This window comes from Protopterus annectens, chromosome 1.part1, assembly GCF_019279795.1.
Source record: "Protopterus annectens isolate FY-2018-M chromosome 1.part1, PAN1.0, whole genome shotgun sequence".
NCBI lineage: Eukaryota > Metazoa > Chordata > Ceratodontiformes > Protopteridae > Protopterus > Protopterus annectens.
Genome location: NC_056726.1, coordinates 218,771,997 through 218,793,406, shown reverse-complemented (window position 1 = coordinate 218,793,406; position 21,410 = coordinate 218,771,997). Strand labels below are relative to the sequence as shown.

Sequence of the window (21,410 nt, the reverse complement as noted above, 5' to 3'; positions counted from 1 at the left end):
ACTTCTCTATACCTACACAGATGGAAAATAGAGGCACGACTGTTGAATCATATACAAATGCACTGTATAAGCACATACATGAGTGTATGGACCATGCCATCCCCAACAGAATCAAGATGCTATCCTCCAAAAAAAAGGAAGCCAATATGGTGGTCCCCTGCCATAAACAAACTCTACAACAGAAGAAAGAAACTGTTGCAAAAAAGAGTAAAATCCCAAGATTGCAAGAACTCCCTGGTCAGCCTCAGCAAGAGGCTGAGATCTCTCATAAAATCTTCCAAAGCCAGTTTCGAAAATAAAACTGCCATGGATTCCATAGACAACCACAAAGCTTTCTACAGCTATGTCAAGAATCTCAATGGCAACACTCATATCTGCTCTGAATTATAGCACAATGGCACTACATTTACCAAACCAACTGATATTGCCAACATCCTGGCAGGCAGATTTAGTGCAAACTTCACCCCCCCTCACCCCCCAAAGGGCCCCTCCCCATACTAGAAGATTCCAAACCCCCTGTAATCACGGACGCACAAGTAAAGACCGCACTCTCCAAAGCCAATAACACAGCATCCATGGGACTGGACAACATCCTAGGCTGCATTCTGCATGAACTACAGAACGAACTGGCACCACACGTTAGTACCATGTTCAACCATAGCCCCAACTCAGGCTTTGTGCCTATGCAATGGTGCACAGTGACGGTTATCCCACTCCACAAATGGGGTGCCACCACTGACCCAGGGAACTACCACCCCATTAGCCTGATGAGCCTGGTCTGCAAGGCAATGGAACACATCATCCTGGAGCTTATTAACAAAGACATAGGTAACCTCCAAACTCTGGACCCCACTCAGTTTGGATTTGTAAAAGGTAGATCATGCCTCCTAAACCTGATTGATGTCTTTAAAGCAGTCACCAGAGCCGTAGATGCAGGTAAGGTAGTGCACAAAGCCTATCTTGACCTAGCCAAGGCTTTCAACACCATCCCCCACTCTGGTATTATATATAAACTCACTGGACTGGGCATAAATCCCTATGTCACTAGATGGTTGGCCAACTGGCGCACTGACAGAACCCACACAGTGAAAGTAGCCAACTCCAAATCTGACTTCAGACCAGTGACAAGCGGAGTACCACAGGGTTTGGTCCCGGGTCCTCTCCTGTTCAGTATCTACTTCTCTAAAGTCCAAGCTAATACAGCTGGTCTCTGGTTAACAAAATTACGACTGCAAACTAGGAGTCATAACTGATTCAGCTAAGGATGTGGACATTCTACAAAGTGGCCTCATTGAGACTGATGCTTGGTGTCAAAGTCATGGCCTGAAGCTCAATGCCAAGTAGTACATTGTCATCCTCTTTGGGAAAAACACCATACCCATGAACTACCACATAGGCAGTAGCCTACTAAACACCAAAAGTGCAATAACAGACCTCAGGACACAGGTGGACAGTAGTCTCTCCTTTGATAATCACGTTGCTACAGTTGTCAGGAAATCCTTCGACTTGGCACACCTCATCACAAAGGGGTTCTCTTCCAGAAAAAGAGAAGTCATCATTCCTCTGTACTCATCATTTATCAGACCCATTATAGAGTACAATGCCCCATTTGGCATGTACCTCACAAGACATCTGCAACAACTAGAAAGGCCACAGAAATACCTCACTAGGAGGATTACCAGCCTCAAACAGTTGTCATATGCAGACTGTCTCAAAAAACTCCAGCTCTACTCCGGCGCATATCGCCTACTCAGAGGCGACCTCTGCCTAACATACAAATCCATGTCTAACCCAGATCTGATGGACATGCTACATTTAAAGAAATCCCAATCCCTCCAAGCCACACGCTCCAGGGACCTAAACCTTGTCACCACAATAAACAGAACATGCTGGAGGGACAGATTCTTGTCCCAGAGACTTCCCATGCTCTGGAATAGGCTACCCATTCATGTCAAGCAAAGCTCCTCATTAGCCATCTTTAAGAGAAATCTTGACGATTGGATGGGAAACAGGAAATTCACCCCGGGGATCACTGCTGTGGCCCTGTCGACAGGGGCACAGGAAAATAATTTTCTTGCATGGCAAAAGCCAGGGAACCTCACTTGGCTAGGCTTATATAGGCCCTAGGGCTGATAGCCTAGTACATACCTATGAACCTATAATCAGATAGCTATGTGGCCATCATCCAGAGCTGGCTGTGGTATAGTTTTGACCAAAAAAGTAATGTGTAAATGTTTTACTAAATCTGCATTTCAACAGAAAAAGTGTTTACATACAACTTCAGGTATGTGAACACTCTTCTGTTGAGAAATATATATTTTTTAAATAATAACAAAACTACTTTCAAAAATCCCAGTAAAAATGTCTGTTTAAATGACCAGCCTCAAGCTGTCACTTCTTAAATTAACTTGCCAACAGTACATAATTAACTCATTACTTGGACAACAAATGAATGGGCTTGACTGCAAGATAGAAAGGATCAGAAAGCAAATTGTTACTTGCCAACATGTTACATGAACAGGTTGGTAAAAAAAAACTCTTATTAGTTAGGAAAATAGTTTGTATTTTCATTTTACTTTATTTTATTTATACATTTATTCATTTGTTTATATTTATTTTATTTATTTATTATTTATTTTTTTTCCAGACTTTTACTTTAACAGGTTGGTAATTAATGATTTGCTTTCCAATTGATTATACTTTATAATAAATTATAATTGCCTCTGATCCAAACGATGAGGTAATTATGTCCTACCAGCATGATGGGATCACGGAAGGTAGTGCAATGAAACGTTCACATCTGTATTTTTAAAAAATCATTTTTGTAAAAGAAAGGTAACTCTTTTTATCAAAAGAATGTTCCCATGCAACACAAAGTGAGATAATACAATGTTGGTGAAAAATTATGTTTTGTGCTTGAAACCAGTGCAGAGCTTTTCACATGATCTTTAACTCATTCCTGCTGCACGAGTAAGCTCTCAGCTAAGAAACAGCCTGCAATGCTTGATATTGGCGTAGGATTTCACATGTTGAGCTATAGCTACACTGCTACACACTGCTTTGCAGGCCAATGGACCTCAGCAAACAGTTGTTTCTGCACTGGCTAACCATAGCTTCAGATGGTAAATAATAGCAGGTCTCGCCATCTCCCTACCCACTGTGTCAGTAAATCAATATCGATGCTTTGCCACAGATGGCCTGTACCTGTCACCCCTGGGTTTCTGGATACTGGCTAAGGCTCTTGCCACACCTATAGTGCCTTTTTAGGTGATGTTCCAAAGACCAAATTACCACCGTAACAGCTATAAATAAATGCAATCTGAGGGTCAAGCTGCTCAACGCTAGAAGTCTAAATCTCAAGATGCATTTGCTCAAAGCACTCCTCAAAATGGAGAAGATTTACATGTGTGCTGTAATAGAGACCTGGTTTAAAGCAGTAGAAAACACCCCTGCACTACCAGGCTATAATTCATTCCACAGCTTTCGGCCCCAGAACATGGACCGAAGCTCCAAAAGCGGTGGTGTCTCCATATTCATAAAGGATATGCACACCTCCAGACTAGTAGCCCAACATAATGCATCTGAGATACTTCAGGTACAACTAACATTGGGTTAGATGGCGATTCAAGTCGGAGCCTGCTATAAGGTCCCCAACCATGTCCCAAGCCTCTCACTTCACATTCCTAAGCACCTAGGAAACTATTATGGTCCATCCCAACACTCTCATACTAGGTGACTTCAACTACCCCTCCATCAACTGGGAAAACTACTCATGCGCAAATACACTGGTACAACGCTTCCTGGAATTCATCAGTTCCAAAGCCCTGGATCAGCTCATTCTTACCTCCATTAGAGGAAGCAACATCCTTGACCTGGTTATTAAAAACATGGGCAACCGTTGCTCTACACCAATAGTCAATTCCTCCCCGGTTTGATCCGACCACAAACTAATCACCATGGAAATCCACATCTCACCCACAACCCCCTGCAAAGGTAACAACCATGAAAAACTTCTCCAAAGCTGACTTTGGGCTCCTAAAAACAGAGGTGGCTAACTTCATGGCACCCATGTCAATGGAAAATTGATGCATGACTGCTGAATCATACACCAAAGCACTGTACAAACACATACATAAATGCATGGAACTAGCCATACCCAACAGAACCAAGATGATCTCCTGTAAAAAAAAGGAAGCCAATCTGGTGGTCCCCTACCATTAACAAACTCTACAACAGAAGGAAGAAAGTGTTGCAGAAAACAGTGAAGTCCCAAGACTGGAAAAACTCCCTTATTAGCCTCAACAAAAAGTTGAGATCCCTCATCAAAACCCTTTAAAGCCAGCTATGAAGGCAGAATTGTGGCACACATTAAAAGCAACCACAAAGCCTTCTATAATTATATCAAGAATCTCCATATTAATACCCAGGTTTGCTCTGAGTTACTGCACAATGGTACCTCCTATACTGAGCCAATAGATATTGCCAACATACTAGCCAACAGATTCAGTGCCAACTTTACCCCTCTCTCCCCCCTAAAGGACCAGTTACAATACCGGAGGAATGACAGGCATCCATCATTACTGCAGCACTGGTTAAAGCTGCATTGTCAAAGGCCAAGAATACAGCTTCCATGGGACCCAACAATATCCCTGGATGTGTTCTACATGATCTACAAAGTGAACTGGAACTACATCTGTGTGCACTGTTCAATCACAGCCTCACCTCAGGATTTCTCCCTACCGAATGACGCATTTCTACAGTCATCCCTCTCCATAAATGGGGAGCGAATACAGGCCCTGGGAATTATCGCCTCATTAGCCTGATGAGTCTGATATGTAAGGCTATGGAGCACATAATTATGGACCTAAACAACAAAGATATAGGGAATCTCCAAACTCTTGATCCCACGCAATTTGGTTTTGTGAAAGGTAGATCATGCCTGCTCAACCTGGTTGACTTCTTTGAGTCAGTCACCAGAGCTGTGGATGAGGGCAAGGCAGTTCATATAGCCCACCTCAATCTGGCCAAGGCCTTTGATACCATTCCCCACTGAGGAATTATTGATAAACTCACCAAACTAGGCATCAACACCTATAATCACTAATTGGGTTGCAAACTGACTCACAGATTGAACCCACAGTGTGAAAGCAGTGGACTCCAAGTCAGACTGCCGACCAGTCACAAGTGGAGTCACACGGGGATTGGTCCTGGGTCCTCTCCTGTTTGGCATCTACTTCTCAGAAGTCCAGGCCAACATGGAGGGAATCTGGCTGAACAAGTTTGCAGATGACTGCAAGCTGGGAGCCATTATTAACTCCCCAAGTGATGTATACATCCTAAAGAAAGGCCTCACTGAGACCAATGACTGGTGTCGAAACCATGGCCTTAAGCTTAATGCCAAAAAATGCGTAATCATCCCCCTTGGGAAAAACTCAGTTTCCACTAATTACCACATTGATGGGAGTCCACTGAACACTGAAAGTGTTATAAGAGATCTGGGGACACAGGTTGACAGCAACCTCTCCTTCGACCACCACATTGCCACTGTGGTCAGAAAGTCTTTCTGTGTGGCACATCTCATTACCAAAGGTTTTGCATTCAGGAACAAAGAGGTCATCATCTCTCTCTACTCTTCCCTCATTAGGCCAGTCATCGAATATAATGCCCCATTTGGCATGTACTTCACTAGACACATGCAACAGCTGGAAAGGCCACAAAAGTACCTCATATAGAGGATCCTAGGCCTTAAACATGTGTCCTACATGGACAGACTCTAAAAACACCAGCTATTCTCTGGCTCATATTGTCTACTAAGAGGCGATCTCTGCTTGACTTACAAAGCCATGTCTCAGCCAGCTCTGTCAGAAATGCTACATCTAAAGAAATCCCAATCCCTCCACACCACACACTCCAGAGACCTCAACCTCATTACCACAATCAACAGAACATGCTGGAGGGACAGGTTCATAACCCAGAGACTTCCCATGCTCTGGAATAGACTTCCCATACATGTCAAGCAGAGCACCTCACTGGCCCTCTTCAAGAGAAATCTTGATGAGTGGATAGAAAATAGAAAGTTCACCCTGGGGATCACTCCAGTGGCTCTACTTGATAGAGGCACTGGGAACCAAGGTCTGACAGCACGATGCCAGGGCACTTCTATGGGGTAGGCTTGTAAAGGCTGCAGGGCCATTTGCTTAGTACACACCTATGAACCTATGAATATGAACATTTATATCAGCTCCTTGGCTAGATCATCAGGCACTTGGGATTCTCTCACCACAGGCAAGACTCCATCTTCATCTACCACACAACTGGACTTTCTGTATGAATTATTCATACGTTTATGCTAAAACAAATGTACATAAACAGTAATACAGCTGCTGAATGTAGCATATTAAATACGTTCAAATAATCACCAGAACACAAGAGAATAATGAGATACAAAAACATAACCTACCTTGTACAGTAACGAGTCACAAACAGAAAAAATGTCAGTGATTACAGGGTGCTCAAGGAGAGGGAGCAGATGATCAGGCATACCTTGCCAAAAGTGCAGTAAAAAGTGTTGAATCTGTGGAAATAAAAAAAATGCATGCTTGATTTATCATGTTCAGTTCTGATTCTGAACATCACAATTTTGCTGCAAAATCAAACTGTATGACTTAAATCTTCACTATTAGTAAATGATGTAACCTACATATAATGCTTAAGTGGACAGTCTACTGTATAATGCTTGACAATTTTACACTGTTAACAGACACCAAGTATTGTATACAGGTTCATAGGTTCATAGATTACTACTGGGCTAACTACCCTTGTGGGTCTTTTTAAGCATAGCCAGTTACCCAATGTGAGAATCAAACCCTGCACCTTGTATTTGTAAGGTAAACACCTTAACCATTACCACAACCTCCCTACTGCAGGCCCATAATTTTCCAATCTGTTAATAACATTGGTATTAACAAATAACAAAAACTTTGATGGCATGGAATATTAAATAAAGCCTTTCCCAATGTGTAAAGATTCAAATTTAGTAAACTTATATGTGGAATGGAAGGACACAAATACTACAGTGGGAGACATTATGGAAAATACTATACATATTTAGTACGTGAATCTAATGCTACAACTAAAACACTATACCTAATTGAACTTGATGTCTATATCCAAGTAACTCATTGCAATACTGAACATATATTTCTGAGTTTTAATAACTCATTATAATACTGAGTACTAGGGTTTGAATTTCAGTAACTCATTATATTGCTGAGTATCAAGAACAGATATTCAGTAAGTCATTACAACTCTTGAGTAAAGAGCTCTGGGTTTCATTACCTCATTAAGTACCCAGCTCTGAATTTCTTTTTTAATTGCAATATATCAACAATAGTACATTCATAAGAAACAACATCATAACCGTCAAAATACATTGAAATAACAAGAACAGCAACAACAACTATAACAAACACCAATAAACAATATAAATTAAATAATATAATTGAAATTGGAAAACATGATAAAGCTAGCTGTTGGCTTAAAATACATAGGCTGAACTTCCTAAAGAAGCACTTGCAATGTTGAACAATCCTTCCGCAGTGAATTCAAGAGGTAAATATGTTTTCTAGGGCCTTAGCTAAAACCAAGACCTTGTTCATGTGAGTTTGCTTCCAACAAGCGCCTGATGTAAAGAATGACATGTATGCATAGTCTCACAGGAGAAATATTAAATGGGAGCGTCCAGTAAGAGGAGATATAAAATCTTGTTATTGTAGTGATTTGCACCACAAATTGCTTATGGTAGAGTAAAAGGCTTTAAAACATATTGTAAGTTAACAAATCCAATTAGGTATGGAAGATGAGTATGGAAAACCTAAGGATTCTTGAACCAATTTGTTGATACACAACCATAAAGGGTGAATACTGTCACATGCCCAGAAATTAAGATGTGGCACAGGATTTACCCAATTATAAGCACAATAGCTACATTCCAGCAAATTTCTTTAAGACAAGCTTTTAAAAGGGAGCCAGTAATCATCATGAAAATATTTAAGACAGTGGTCAGACTGGAGAGGTAGGCATCACAAGGACTTGTATCATCTGAATCTGTTTGTATTTAGCTCTCTCAAGGTTATTAGGTGATAAGTTATTTATCTTGGCCAGCAGGGAGGCAAAGAAGTGAAGACATTCTGCATCCAAAAGGGTTTTATATTTTATAGCTGATTTAAGAAAACTAGAATGGGCACAAAAATTAAATGTGTCATGAAATATATTGCTTAAAGGCAGATGGTCAGATTTGATTAGTTCTTTTTATGAAGATGAGTATTGCATACCTCAAATGAAAATATATCCATTTATTGAACCTTGTAACACATATTCCCTCATAATACTGTGAAACAGGGCTACATTTATGGATAAGTCAGCATATAGCGAGGTAAGCAAAGGTTTTAATACCCTCTAACATCCAAGCTCTCACGAAGGTAAAGTAATTCATCCTAAAAGGTTGGTGACTCCAAACATGGGAGTCCAACAAGCATAAGTAAGGTGCAGTGTATGATCTGAAGAGTATCTATCACCAAATGCATACCCTTAAGACAATATCTGTACTGTAGAGATTTTTCAAGCTGGTTGTTATACCCAAGTGTGAAATGGTATTTACAATTTTAGAGTCTATTCTGGCTCTCGAAGGTGCAGGTCTTGAAAATGAATAAACTTGTTCTGTAAAGTAAAAACCATACCATATTTCTTAACATTTTAGAAGCCTACTCCACCTTCAGCTGTTGGTGTGCTGAGGAGCTGATGTGATAGTTTATGCCTCCTACCATTCCAAACAAAGCTAAGAATTGAGGTGTTTATCTTAGTTAACCACTGATCAAATACTAATGTAGGAACCTGCTTCAGAAACTAATACAGTTTAGGGAAAATGCCATTTTTAAAACAGTTATTCTTCCCTTTAGCAAAAGATGGCAGGGGTTGCAAATATGAATGACTGTAATTAATACATATCAGAGAACCCTGAGATCAAACAACTCATTATTACATTGAGTACCTAGCTATAACCTTTAGTAACTCACAACAATGATGAGTACCAGCTCAGAGCTCCACATTACAATACTGAATACTCAGCTCTGAGTTTTAGTAACTCACTATAATGATGTATACCTAGCAGTCAGTCTCAGCAATTCACTTCAATATGGAGTAAGCAGCTGGACTTCCAAGATGGTTGCACAATGAGTAACAGCTTAATTCTAGCTCTCCAGTGTGAAAGCAGAACATCAGAAGAAAGAGCCAGTAAACACATACTTTGGAGTAAATTTCAGTAACTGGCTAGTAAGTACACTGCCTACATGCCAGCAAAAAAGAAATTTAAAGAACCTGAAAGAAATTCAAACACAAAAGGTGAGGAAAATAAACTGAATGGGAAGAATTCTGCAGCTCCAGCTTTGGTATAAGACATGACTTTCAGTAACCTAGAGTAAAAATAAAGTCGAATGCACTCATTGATTAAAATAAATTAAACACTGATGGGGTATATCAACTCTAATAACAAAAGGCTGGAACAAATGGGAGATGCTTTAAACAGATATTCAGATGAGGTAATAAAAAGTACAGTTTTGTACCTACCATAAATGTAGATGTTCGAGTGTTCACACTGCTGCAGTCATCACACTTGGGTTATCCTGCCGTCAGGCGGTCCCGCAGTCAGCCAGAGTTCCAAAGTCTTGGTCCGGTGTCGGTTGCTGTCACTTCTTCCCTGACGTCAGTGCACCAGGGGTATATAAGATGCATCCGACGCCATTTTCTTCAGTTTTTCTTGCCCCAGATGTCAGATGCCCCCAAGTAGGTAGGCAATACATATAAAATAAAAAACAATACCTTCAGTCACAAGCAAATACACCACAAAGGTTGTATAGGATAGAAAGGTATAGATAAGGCCTGCTAGTTCAGAGGGGATGGAGGGAGGGTAACCTGGACTGCAGCAGTGTGAACACTCAAACATCTACATTTATGGTAGGTACAAAACTGTACTATGGTAGGTACAAAACTGTACTATGTTCATCGTGTTACACTGCTGCAGTCATCATCACACTTGGGTAGAATCCCAAAGCTAAGGTTGGGTGGCTGGTCTATAAAGAGTTAGGATTGGCTATGAGGCCCTGCAGAACTGCAGTGGCAAATCCTGCTCTGGATTTAGAGTAAAGAGGCAGGTGGTAATGCTTGGTAAAGGTGTGCACTGAACTCCAAGTTGCAGCCTCCAAAATTTCCTTGGTAGGTACTCCTCTGAGAAAGGCCGCTGAAGTGGCTGTAGCCCTGGTGGAATGTGGCCTAATGCTATTTGGGACTGATTTCCCATGCTGTGTGTAGCAGTAACGCATACAGTGTCCTATCCATTTGGATATAGTCTGCTTTGAGATAGCCTTGCCCTGTGATCCTGCAGCATATGCTACAAACAGTTGCTCAGTTTTCCTGATAGCTTTTGTTTTGTCCAAGTAGAAGCGTAGCTGCCTGTGTATGTCCAAAGAATGCAGAAGTTTCTCCCCTTTATTCTGGGGGTTTGGATAAAAAGCTGGCAAATGGATGGTTTGGTTAAGAGCCAAACTAGATACCACCTTTGGCATAAAGGTAGGGTTTGTCCTTAAAGAAACCCTGTCCTGACGAAAAATTATAAAAGGTTCCACTGCCATTAATGCCTGTAGCTCTGAGACTTTTCGTGCTGAAGTTACTGCCAGGAGCAGAGCTGTTTTCCATGATAAAAAATTTAGATCGGCTGTATTGGCTGGCTCAAAAGGTGGCAGGGTCAGTTTTTCCAAAACAAAATTGAGGTCCCAAGTTGGTGTTGGTGCTCTCCGGGGTGGTCTTATGTTTTTAGCCCCTCTGAGGTACTGCTTTAGCAAGGGATGAGAGAATAAAGGACGATCCGTGTTGTAATGTGCTGAAATGGCAGAAGCGTGGATCTTAATTGATGAGAAGGATAGGTCTCTGTCCAGCATCTCAGTTAAGTATTGTAAAATCTGAGGAATGTTTGGAACAAGAGGGTCAAGGCTTTGAGCCTGGTTCCAGGTACAGAATCTCTTCCATTTTTCTGAGTAAGCTTTCCTGGTGCTAGGCCTCCTGGCCTCCAAAATGACATCCATAACTGCTTTAGAGAGAGGTGTTGCCTGTTTGACTAATAAATCTGTCATGCAGCCAGGTTTAGGGTTTTGAGCTGACCGTGCAGGATCTGATTGTTCTGTTGAGTCAGGAGGTGTGGAATTTGAGGCAAAATCCATGGTGGGCCTTGAGCTAGGTTCCTTAAGATAGGGTACCAATGCTGATGTGGTCAGTCTGGAGCAATCAGGATCATCTGTGGTTTCTCTTGTCTGGCTTTTAGGAGTACCTTTGAAAGGAGAGGCAGAGGTGGGAAGGCATAAACTTTTAGGTTTTTCCAGCTGAACAAAAGAGCATCCACTTTCCATGCTTGTTTGTGATAAGTCCTTGTGCAGAATTTTTGTAGCTGGTAATTCAGTGGGGAGGCAAAAAGATCTATGTCTGGGCATCCCCATTTTTGCGTTACCATGCTGAATATTTGTGGATTCAATTTCCATTCGTGAGGGTCCATGATATTTCTGCTTAGATCGTCTGCCAGAGTATTTTTCTTTCCTGGCAGGAATTGTGCTTGCAGGTGAACTTGGTAAGTTAGAGCTGTGTTCCACAAGGTCATGGCTTGCCTACATAAGGGGTAAGAATGAGTGCCCCCTTGCTTGTTTATGTACCACATTACTGTGGTGTTGTCTGTCTTTAATAATAATTGTCCTGGATGCAGAAGGTCCTTGAAAGCTGTTAGGGCATTTTGAATAGCCAACATCTCTTTTTGATTGATGTGAAGATGCATCTGTTCTGTGGTCCACTTGCCCTGAATGCATTTTCCTGCCATGTGTGCTCCCCTGGCGTAATCCGAAGCATCTGTTGTTAGAGTCTGCCTGGCTGTGGGTAGGGTGAAAGGCTGACCCTTGTTTAGGTGTCATGCCTGTGCCCACCATTGAAACTCCTGTTGTAGGCAGGGAATCATTGGTATTACTGCTTCTAAACTGTGAGAGTGCTGAGTCCAAACACTTTTTAGGTACCATTGTAGTTTCCTCATATGCAGTCTGGCATATGGAATTAGTAGTATGCAGGATGCCATGAATCCCAGGGCCTGCAGAATTTTTCTTGCAGTGAGATGGGATTTTTTTGCCAGTATTTGAAAATATTGAGTTAGTTGAACCTGTTTGTCTGGCGTGAGGTAAGCCATCTGGGCCGCTGTATTTAAGCTGGCACCCAGAAATGTAATCTGTTGCGAGGGCACTAGTTTTGACTTATTTTCATTTACTGTGTACCCTAGAGAAGTTAGCAACCTTTTTACAAACACCAGATGCTGTAGAAGAATGTCCTTTGTCTCTGCTTGAATGAGGCAGTTGTCCAGGTATGGATATATTTGGATTCCTTTTTGTCTGCAAAATGCAATTACTGGTGCCAGGCACTTTGTGAAGACCCTGGGCGCAGTAGATAAGCCAAAGGGCAGTGCAGAGAATTGGTAGTGCATTGTACCAGCTTTGAATCTGAGGTATCTACTGCAATTTTGTCTGATAGGGACATGCAGGTATGCCTCTTTGAGGTCCAGAGTAACAAGCCAAGCGTTCTTGCCCAGCATGGGTAGAAGCTGCTGTAATGTCAACATTTTGAATTTCGGAATATCCAGGTAAGTATTTAGAATTGAAAGATCTAGTATGGGCCTCCAGGCCTTGTCCTTTCTGGGGACCAGGAAGAGTCTTGAGTAAAATCCTTGTCCTTGTTCCTGCTGTGGTACTTTTTGAATAGCTCTCATGTCCATGAGGGCTGAAATTTGTTTTTGTGCCTCTGCCCATTGATTTTGTGGCAGGTCTGGCATTCTTTTTAGCCTTGGTAAAGTATGAAAGTGGAACCTGTAACCTTGAGACACAATATTTAGAACCCATTTGTCTTGGGTGATTGTTTGCCAGTTTTGAGAAAAAAGTGCTAGTTTTCCCCCCAAGGGGGCTTCCAAAAGGGAAGTGCTTGGCGTACGAAGGGGAAAGTCATTGTGACTGTTTCCTGTAAGGTTGAGACTTGTCCTCACCTCCTTTTGGGGTTGAGGTGCCCCACTGTCGTCTGTTTGACCTTGGGGTTGAGATCTGCCTCTTGGGCGTCTGTATCTGCCTCTCTGTGGTCTGTCTGCCACTGGAAAAGACCAATTTTTTGCAGGCCAATTTCTGCTAAATCGAGGTGGCTGTACCAGTAAGAAATCCTTGACTGTTTGCATAGATTTAGCTTTATCCTCCATTTTCTTTAACACTTCTTCTGCCTTAACACCAAACAAGGTATCATGCTGTAAAGGAGCATCCAATAATTTTGCCTTAACATGATCAGGTAAACTCTGTTCTTTTAACCAAGCATGCCTTCGAATCACTGAACCTGTAACTGTGGCTCTACAAGAGGCCTCTAGAGAATCAAAACCACATTGCAGAGTATGTTTTCCCACCTGTTCAAATGCATGCAATAAATCCTGCCTTTCTTTACAATCAGGAGCTTCTGAGCTTGCAAGCATTTTCTGTTTTAATTGAGCCATTAAATATTGCTGGTACTTAAGCATGTGAAACTGGCAATTTAAAGCTCTTACTGCTAAAGTTTCAGAAGTGTATACTTTCTTCCCCCATCTATCCAAAGCTCTGGAATCTCTGTCAGAGGGTACTGGATTTTTTGCAATGGAAGCCTTAACCTCTTTTGGACCCTGAGAAATAGTTTCTGGATCAGCAGAAGGGTTTTTATAAAGAAACTTGTGAGAGTCAGGGACTCTGTAGTACCTGTCTGGCTTGGCTGGTGCAGGAGGCAAGGAATCGGGAGATAAGCTGGATTCAGAGGACACATCATCCACAATATCTAGCACAGGCGGAATAGCCAGGGGCCTGTGCCGAGGCAATAAAAGGAAATCTCTGAGCCTTTTCTTAGATTCTGAGTAATCCTGACTTTCCCAATGGAAATGCTCCCTCATGGTATGTAAAGTTTCCCCAAAAGAATAATCCTCAGGAGGAGAGGCTGAAGGGATAGATTCTTCAGCATCAGAGTCCTCATACGGGGGTAGAGAGTACCCCTGGTCTGAAGAGGAATCAGAGGAAAAGGAAACCTGATCACAGGAATCATAGTCTGTATCCTGCCTAGGCCTTTTCTCAGGAGGGAGATGGGAACCCCTGATTAGAGTAATGAGGTCTTCGGCCATTTTAAGCATCTGTTTCTTAGGCATGGAGGCTTGTCCAGGAGAATGCTGTACTTGTTTCTTTGTCTTTAGTGGTACTTTTGTCTTGGCTGTTGTTTTAATGGTAAGTTGTGAAGGTCTGAAAACACCCTCAGAAGCCAATGCCTGCTCAGTGGCTCCGGACCCATCTGAGGGATTAGTTTCCGTAGGCCCAATACCTTGAGTTTCCAGAGGCCTAGTTGTCTCCACGTGGGAGTCGGAGGCGGCCTGTGGCTCTGAGGTAGAGGGTGTCAGGGGCTGCGAAAGTGCCTCACTGAGAACCAGTGAACCGGCGACTGGCCTAGAAGAAGCTTCGTCGTCAGTTTTGGACCTCGGATGTCTGTCTTTATCCTTGTCCTTGCGTTTTTTCGGTAATGCGGTCATCGGTTGGCAAAGCCCCCCACTTTCTTTTAAAAGTAGAAGAGTGTGTTTAGGTTTGAAAGTTGTTGAATGATGTGAGATGTGAGAATGTATGGGTTTATATGTATTAATTGTGTGTGTGTGTGTGTGTGTGTGTGTGTGTGTGTTGCATGTTAGTGTAGGGAAGGTGTAGGTCAAATGAAACTTTTCGGAACTCCGGTTTTCGTTATTTTAAGGGTTCGATTAGATGAAATTTCGATCAAAGTGTGTCGAGCATGTTGTATTCGACATTTTGATCGTTCATTCATGTAATATAGACCCTTTCTCCCAAATACACAACAAAGTCTAGATGATTTAGGATCTTTGCTTGGAAGTGTTACATAGGTGTTTTTATAGCCCAAGTAGACTCCAATGAATTTTTCCTCAGGTAGAAAGCAAATGTTGGAGGTATGATAATGAAGAAAGCGGTAACTGGGACATATTTCTGGGAGTGTAATGACTTGGCAGATTTTAAAGATTCCTTGCAGACTACTCTGTCAGAGATACTGAGTGAGCAAATTGGTGTAACTAAGGAAATGATTTTTGAGCTATGATACAGAATCGGAATTGCCTAGACATAGTAAGGCCTTGCTGAGTCTAATTATAGTGACTGCCAAAAAAGCAATTACTAGAAAATGGAAATCAAAGTCTAAATAATTAAAGTGTTTGATTTTAACAGTTCTGCCTGGTAACAAGACCTTTTTATTTTACTTTGTTATACTCATTCTTACAAGGCTTGTTTTCAGTGAAACTGGTACGTTTTATTTCACTTATATCTGCAAGTATGGTAAATGATCTACACAACTGTACTATGTTTATCATAGTCAATTTTGTAGTACTGATTCTTAGGAAGATTCCTAAAGTAGACTATTGGGGTAGATGGGTTGAGTACTAGTCTGAAGACAGGAGGCTCTGCAAGATGGCTGAAGCGAGACTGGCTCTAGCTCTGGAAATGTTTTTTAAATGGTAGTACTTGATAATGGTGTGGACAGAGGACCATATGGCAGCTGCTAAAATGACCTTTGTAGGACCTCCCTTCTAAAAAGCTGTGATAGCAGCTTGAGCTGTAGAGGAATGTGCTCTGACTTTAGCAAGCACCTGCTTTCCATCATAACGATACCACACATTAGTACAGTTCACAAACCACTTAGAGATGGTCTGTTTGCCTACTGTTTTCCCTTGCTTAGCCTCAGCAAATGCCACAAAACAGCTGATCTGCTCTCTTAGGAAAGATGGTCCTATGTAAGTAAATTCTCAGTTGTTTTTGTATATTGAAGGATTATAGGATTCTCTCTCTTGTTTTGAGGTTGTGGAAAGAAAACTGGGAGATGAATAGCTTGACTTAAGGACATCTCTAACACTACCTTAGGCATAAAAGAAGGGTTAATTCTGAGGTTGTGCTTGTCACTATGAAATACTATAAAAGTTTCTTTTGACACTAAGGTCTGAAGCTCTGAAATTCCACTACCTGAGAACCAAAAGGAGACCTGCTTTCCAAGTTAAAAGTTTGGCAGGGTTAGAAGCAGCTGGTTCAAAGGGTGGTAATGCCAGTTTTCCAAGCTTACAGTTTAGATCCCAAGAGGGTGCAGGGTCTTGTCTGGGTGATCTGAGGTGAAGAACCCCCCCTCACAAATTGCTTTAATTGCAGATGAGCATAGATAGGAGATCAGTGCAGACATGTTCAGATTGATAAGTGTATACTTTAAGACTGGAGTAGGATAACCCTTGCTCATATAACAAAGATAGATATTCTACTACCTGAGCCAACATAGATTGTGTGGGTAGAATACCATTTTCTTGGCACTGCACTGTGAATCTTTTCCACTTGGCTAGGTAAGATTTTCTGGTACCTAGTTTTCTAGCCTGTTTCAGTATATGTGTAAGTATGTGTATAGACAGCAATTCTTGTGAAAATAATTGGGAAAGGATTTCTTGTCTGGAATTAAGAAACAGTCCTCCAGGTTGTCAGGCTGGGCATTCTCAGATTGGGACAGATGATAGACCCCTTGTTCTATGTTAATAAATTTGTGTAGAGAGGGGGAATCCAGGTGTGTTCCTTGTTCTCTGCTAAGAGAATGTAGATCCCCCCCACCCACTGCCTAGGCCAGTAAGGGGTTATGAGGATCAACTTGGCCTGCCTGACACCACCTTTTGTAATACCCTGGAGATCAGGGTCATCAGTGGAAAGGCATAAAGAAAGAGATCTGTTCATTTGGAAGAGAAGGCATCTGCTCTCCATGTCCCTATTTGTTGGGTTCTTGAACAGAACTTCTTAGCTGTTTTCTCAGGAAGTGAAAAGGTCTATTTCTGGCATACCCCATTTGTCTGACTTGTCCACAAAAACCTCCCTTTTTAGCATCCGTTCGTCAGGGTCTAGGAGAGTCCTGCTAAGAGTATCTACTAGCAGGTTGCCCTAATCCAGACTAGAAGAGGCTGAAGTGTGATTCCTATCTGGCTGGCCACATGCTACAGTTGCACAGCTAGCTTGCACAGAGAATGAGTGGGTTATTAAGTGGTAGTGTGTGGTGAAGGTCTGGACAGAGGGCCATGTGGCAGCCTCTAAAATAGCTTGTAAAGGAACTCCTTTCAAAAAAAGCTGTGGTAGCAACTTTAGCTTTAGTGGAATATGTTCTGACTTTAGCAAGGACCTGTTTTCCATGATAAGAATAACAGAAGTTTATACAGTTCGCAAATCAATCAGAGATTTGCCTATTGTTTTCCCTTGCCCATCCTCAACAAATGCCACCAACAGCTGGTCTGCTCGGTTAGGGAAGTTGGTCCTATGTAGGTAAAATCTTGTACATCACTGTGGTGTTGTCTGTTAGTATTTCAGGGGTTCTGGAAATTAGCTTTTCTTGAAAGGCTCTTAATGTCCAGATTACTACCATAAGCTCTTTTAGGTTGATATGTAGACTCACCTTTTGAATGTCCCAGGTCCCTTGACCCCTGAATTCACCTAACTCAGCTCCTAGAACTGGTATGGGCTGTCTGCTTTCATGATCTGTGTTACCGGAGGTAATACGAAAGATGCCCCTGGGTTTACTGTTGTACTGCTTTCCAACCAATGTAGTCCTTTTTTAGGCAGGGAAGTAGTGCTATGGGTATCACCAGCTCTTAAGAAACCACTGTAGCTTTCACATGTGAAATTTTGTTAGGGGAGTCATTAAAATGTAAAAGCCATGCAAACTATGATCTTCAGAAACTCTCTTGTTACAATGGATTTTTTGTTTTATAGGTCTCTGAAGTACTGGAAAAGGAAGAATATCTTATCCTTGGAAAGGAAGGCCCTTTGTTGGACAGGATCCAAGACTGTTTCCAGGAAGGTAGTCTTAGTTCTAGGAGACAGCTGTGACTTTTAGATATTGAGGGTTAGACCCACCTTTTGAAAGCAATCCATGCAAAGTGATTTGTATAGCTGAGAGGAGTTCTGCTGCAAATTGGAACTGAATGAAATAATTATCTAGGTAAGGAAAGATGTGAACTTCCTAAGTCCTGAAGAAGACAATACATATGCAAATATTTCTTGAAAACTTTGAAAGCCAAATGGTAAAGCACAGAATTAGTAATGGGACCCCCTTCCCCAGAAATGCAAGAACCTCCTGTGTTCTTGTAGAGTAAGAACATGAAGGTAGACTTCCCTCAGAAACAGAGTCACATTCGTGCACCTGGGAGAACGAATAGCAACAATTTTTGATGGGTTAACATTCTGAATTTTGGTACTACAAGAAACTTGTTTAGCTTTGACACATCTAGTGTAGGTCCCCAGCTGCCTGCCATCTGGGAAAGTGGGAAGAGATGTGAGTAAAAGCCATTTCCTATGCCTTGCCTGGTACTACTTGAATGGACCATTGAAATAAGAAGACTAGCAATAGCAGAGATATCAATTTTTGTTGATGTTTTGGTGGTGGGGGGGCAAGCTGTACCCATTTTTTTAATAATGTGCAGGACCCACCTACAGATTCATAGGTGTTTACTAGGCTAACAACCACAAGGGCCTTTTTAAGCCTAGCCATGCATCCCAAATCTTACAAGTTCTGAAACCCTTGATAAGTGTAAGCATAGGTTTGGGAGATAAAATATTTATAAGCAAGGGCCTGGGAGATGAACCATTTACAGGCTGCTTGTGTCCATTACAGATATAAGTGAAAAACCAGGGATGAATTTCTTGTTCCCCATCCAATTGTCCAAGTTGCATTTGAATTGGGATAGGGAGGAACTCTGCTTTACATGAACGGGGAGCCTGTTCCATAGACATGGTAGTCTCTGGGATACATACCTGCCTCTCCAGCAGGACCTATTTATATCACAGGCAAGGTTTAAGTCTTTAGAAGGGATAACTCTGTTGCTGTTTGTTTTGTGGATATGCAGCAGGTCTATCAGGGTGGGGTCTGGCAATGCCCTGTATGCCAGGCCTAGATCTCCCCTCAAAAGGCTGTAAGAAACAGAATACAGGGATAGGGCCTTGAGGTGGTCTTCATAGGGCATTTTACTTACACCCTGTATTCTTTTAGTGAGGAACCTCTGTGGGCGTTCCAATTGTTTGATATGCTTGGTTAGGTACAAACCAAAGGGGGCACTGTACTCAATGATAGGTCTGATGAATGCCGAATACAGTGGAACAATGACTTCCATGGACCTAGATGCCATACCATTGTTTATAAGTTGTGCAACATAGAATGATTTCCTCACTACTGCAGACATGTGACGGTCAAAGGCTAGATTACTATCTATGTGTGTCCTTAAGTCCCTGACTACAGGGTCAACTCTAAGGGGTGTGTTGTCAATATGATAGTTGCCGGGGTGGATGATTTCCCAAAGGATACTATTATGCATTTCTTGGCATTTAGTTTTAGTCCATGGCTCTGACACCAGTTGCTTACCTGTGTCAGCTCCTCGTGAAGAACATTTGTGTCAGTGTGGGATTCAATGACAGCTCCTAATTTGCAATCATCTGCAAATTTAGTCAGCCAGAGACCATTGACATTGGCCTTGACTTCAGAGAACTAAATACCAAAAAGGATCAGTCCAAGGACTGATTCCTAAGGGACTCCACTTGTGACTAGCCTCTTTTTAGAGGTGGACTCCCCAATTCTAACTTTGTGGGTCCTGCCTTTGAGCCAGTTGGTTATCCACTGGGTGACATACAAGTTTGTGCCTAACCTCATGAGTTTGTCAACAATACTTGAGTGGGGCATTGTGTCAAATGCCTTACCCAGGTCAAGGTAGGCAGTGTGAACCATTTTTCCCTCATCCATTGCTTTGATTACCTTCTCAAAGAAGTCAACCAGGTTGAGTAGGCATGATCTGCCCTTGATGAAACCAAACTGAGTTGCGTCCAGTGTCTGGAGGTTTATTATATCTCTACTGGTCATTTCCATGATCATTCTTTCCAGGGCTTTACATATAAAGACTAGTGAGACTTACGGGTCTGTAGTTTCCAGGGTCTGTAGATGGCCCAGCTTTGTACAGAGGGGTGACTGTTGCTGTTCTCCACTAATGAGGCATGAAGCCTGTTTGGAGGGTACAGTTAAATAGTAATTCCAGAGGCCCTGACAGGTCATGTTTCATGCTATTTAGAAGGCATCCTGGGATGTTGTTTGGGTCCATTATTGCAGTGTTCTTGGTCTTAGACAGAGCATTAAGGAGCTGTTCCCTACTGATAGCAGAGGGACTTATATTTGATGGTATTACTTGAGGGAAGGATGAGGGTGAGAGAGAGGTAAAGTTGGAGCTGAATGTATCAGCCAGGAAGTTTGCTATATCTTCTGGCTCAGTATAGGTGGCTCTATTTTCAATAAGCTCTGCACACAATTGTGTATTGCCTTTGAGGTTGTGGACAAAGCTTTGGTAGACGTTATTTGTCCTCTGAGTTTTTTGTTTAATTTGATGAGAGTGCTTTTATTCTGCTGGGTGCTGCACCTTCTGATTTTTGCCATGATTTTATTCCTTCTGTTATACAGCCTATTGATTTTGTGATTCCACTAGGGTGTCTTTGTTTTTTGAGTTAGTTCTGTACTTTTTCCTGGTGGGTACAGCTGCCTTTATGCACTATTAACATGATTGGACAGGGTTTCTGTGAACAGTTCTTCATAGGCAGCAGTGTTCTCAGGATTTATGGGGGCTTGAAATTTTACCAGGTTATCATTTAATAGCAGGAGATTAGCCTTAGAGTAGTTCCTGAATATTCCAGGTTTAGCTGGGGTCCGGGTTTGATTTTTACTTCAAAGGAGACCATTTTGTGGTCTGACCTTACAAGGGAAGACATTACAGTAGGGGTGTGCAGCACTCTCCCATATTAGTGAGGACCAGATCCAGTATGGTTACACCCCTGGTTGGTGTACTGACTATCTGATCCACAGAGTTTGTGTTTACAAAATCCAGAAATCTCTGTTTCTGTAAGTTTAGTGTCATACAAGATTCCCTGTTAATAGTTGGGTAACTAAAGTCACCCATGAATGTGACATTAGGTGGGATACTTAGTATTTCTAATAAGTTTATATATGGTATGGGTTTCCATGGTCATAGAGGGGGACCTATAGCTTGCAAGGAAATGGTACTGGACTTTGCCTATAGTGATTTAAACATGGAGCAGCTGAAGTGCATTGTCCTATATGACCAGCCTTGAATTATATTTATTTTTGACGTAAACAGAGATATATCCACCTTTAGCCCCTGGCTGGAAAGTAGTTCATCTAAATTTGTGGAAGGCATTATAACATTGCACTCTTGGTGTGTTCTCATCAGC

At 41.9% G+C, this 21,410-nt stretch overlaps 1 protein-coding gene across 1 annotated transcript in view; it reads right to left on the bottom strand.

Moving 5' to 3' along the window:
- The window catches only part of RFX6 (regulatory factor X6), a 707,859-nt gene that overhangs the window by 672,810 nt on the left and 13,639 nt on the right, over positions 1-21,410 (bottom strand). Inside the window, exon 2 of the mRNA XM_044074222.1 lies at positions 6,461-6,574. Within this exon, the coding sequence (XP_043930157.1) occupies positions 6,461-6,574 (114 nt within the window). The remainder of the gene's footprint in view (positions 1-6,460; positions 6,575-21,410) is intronic.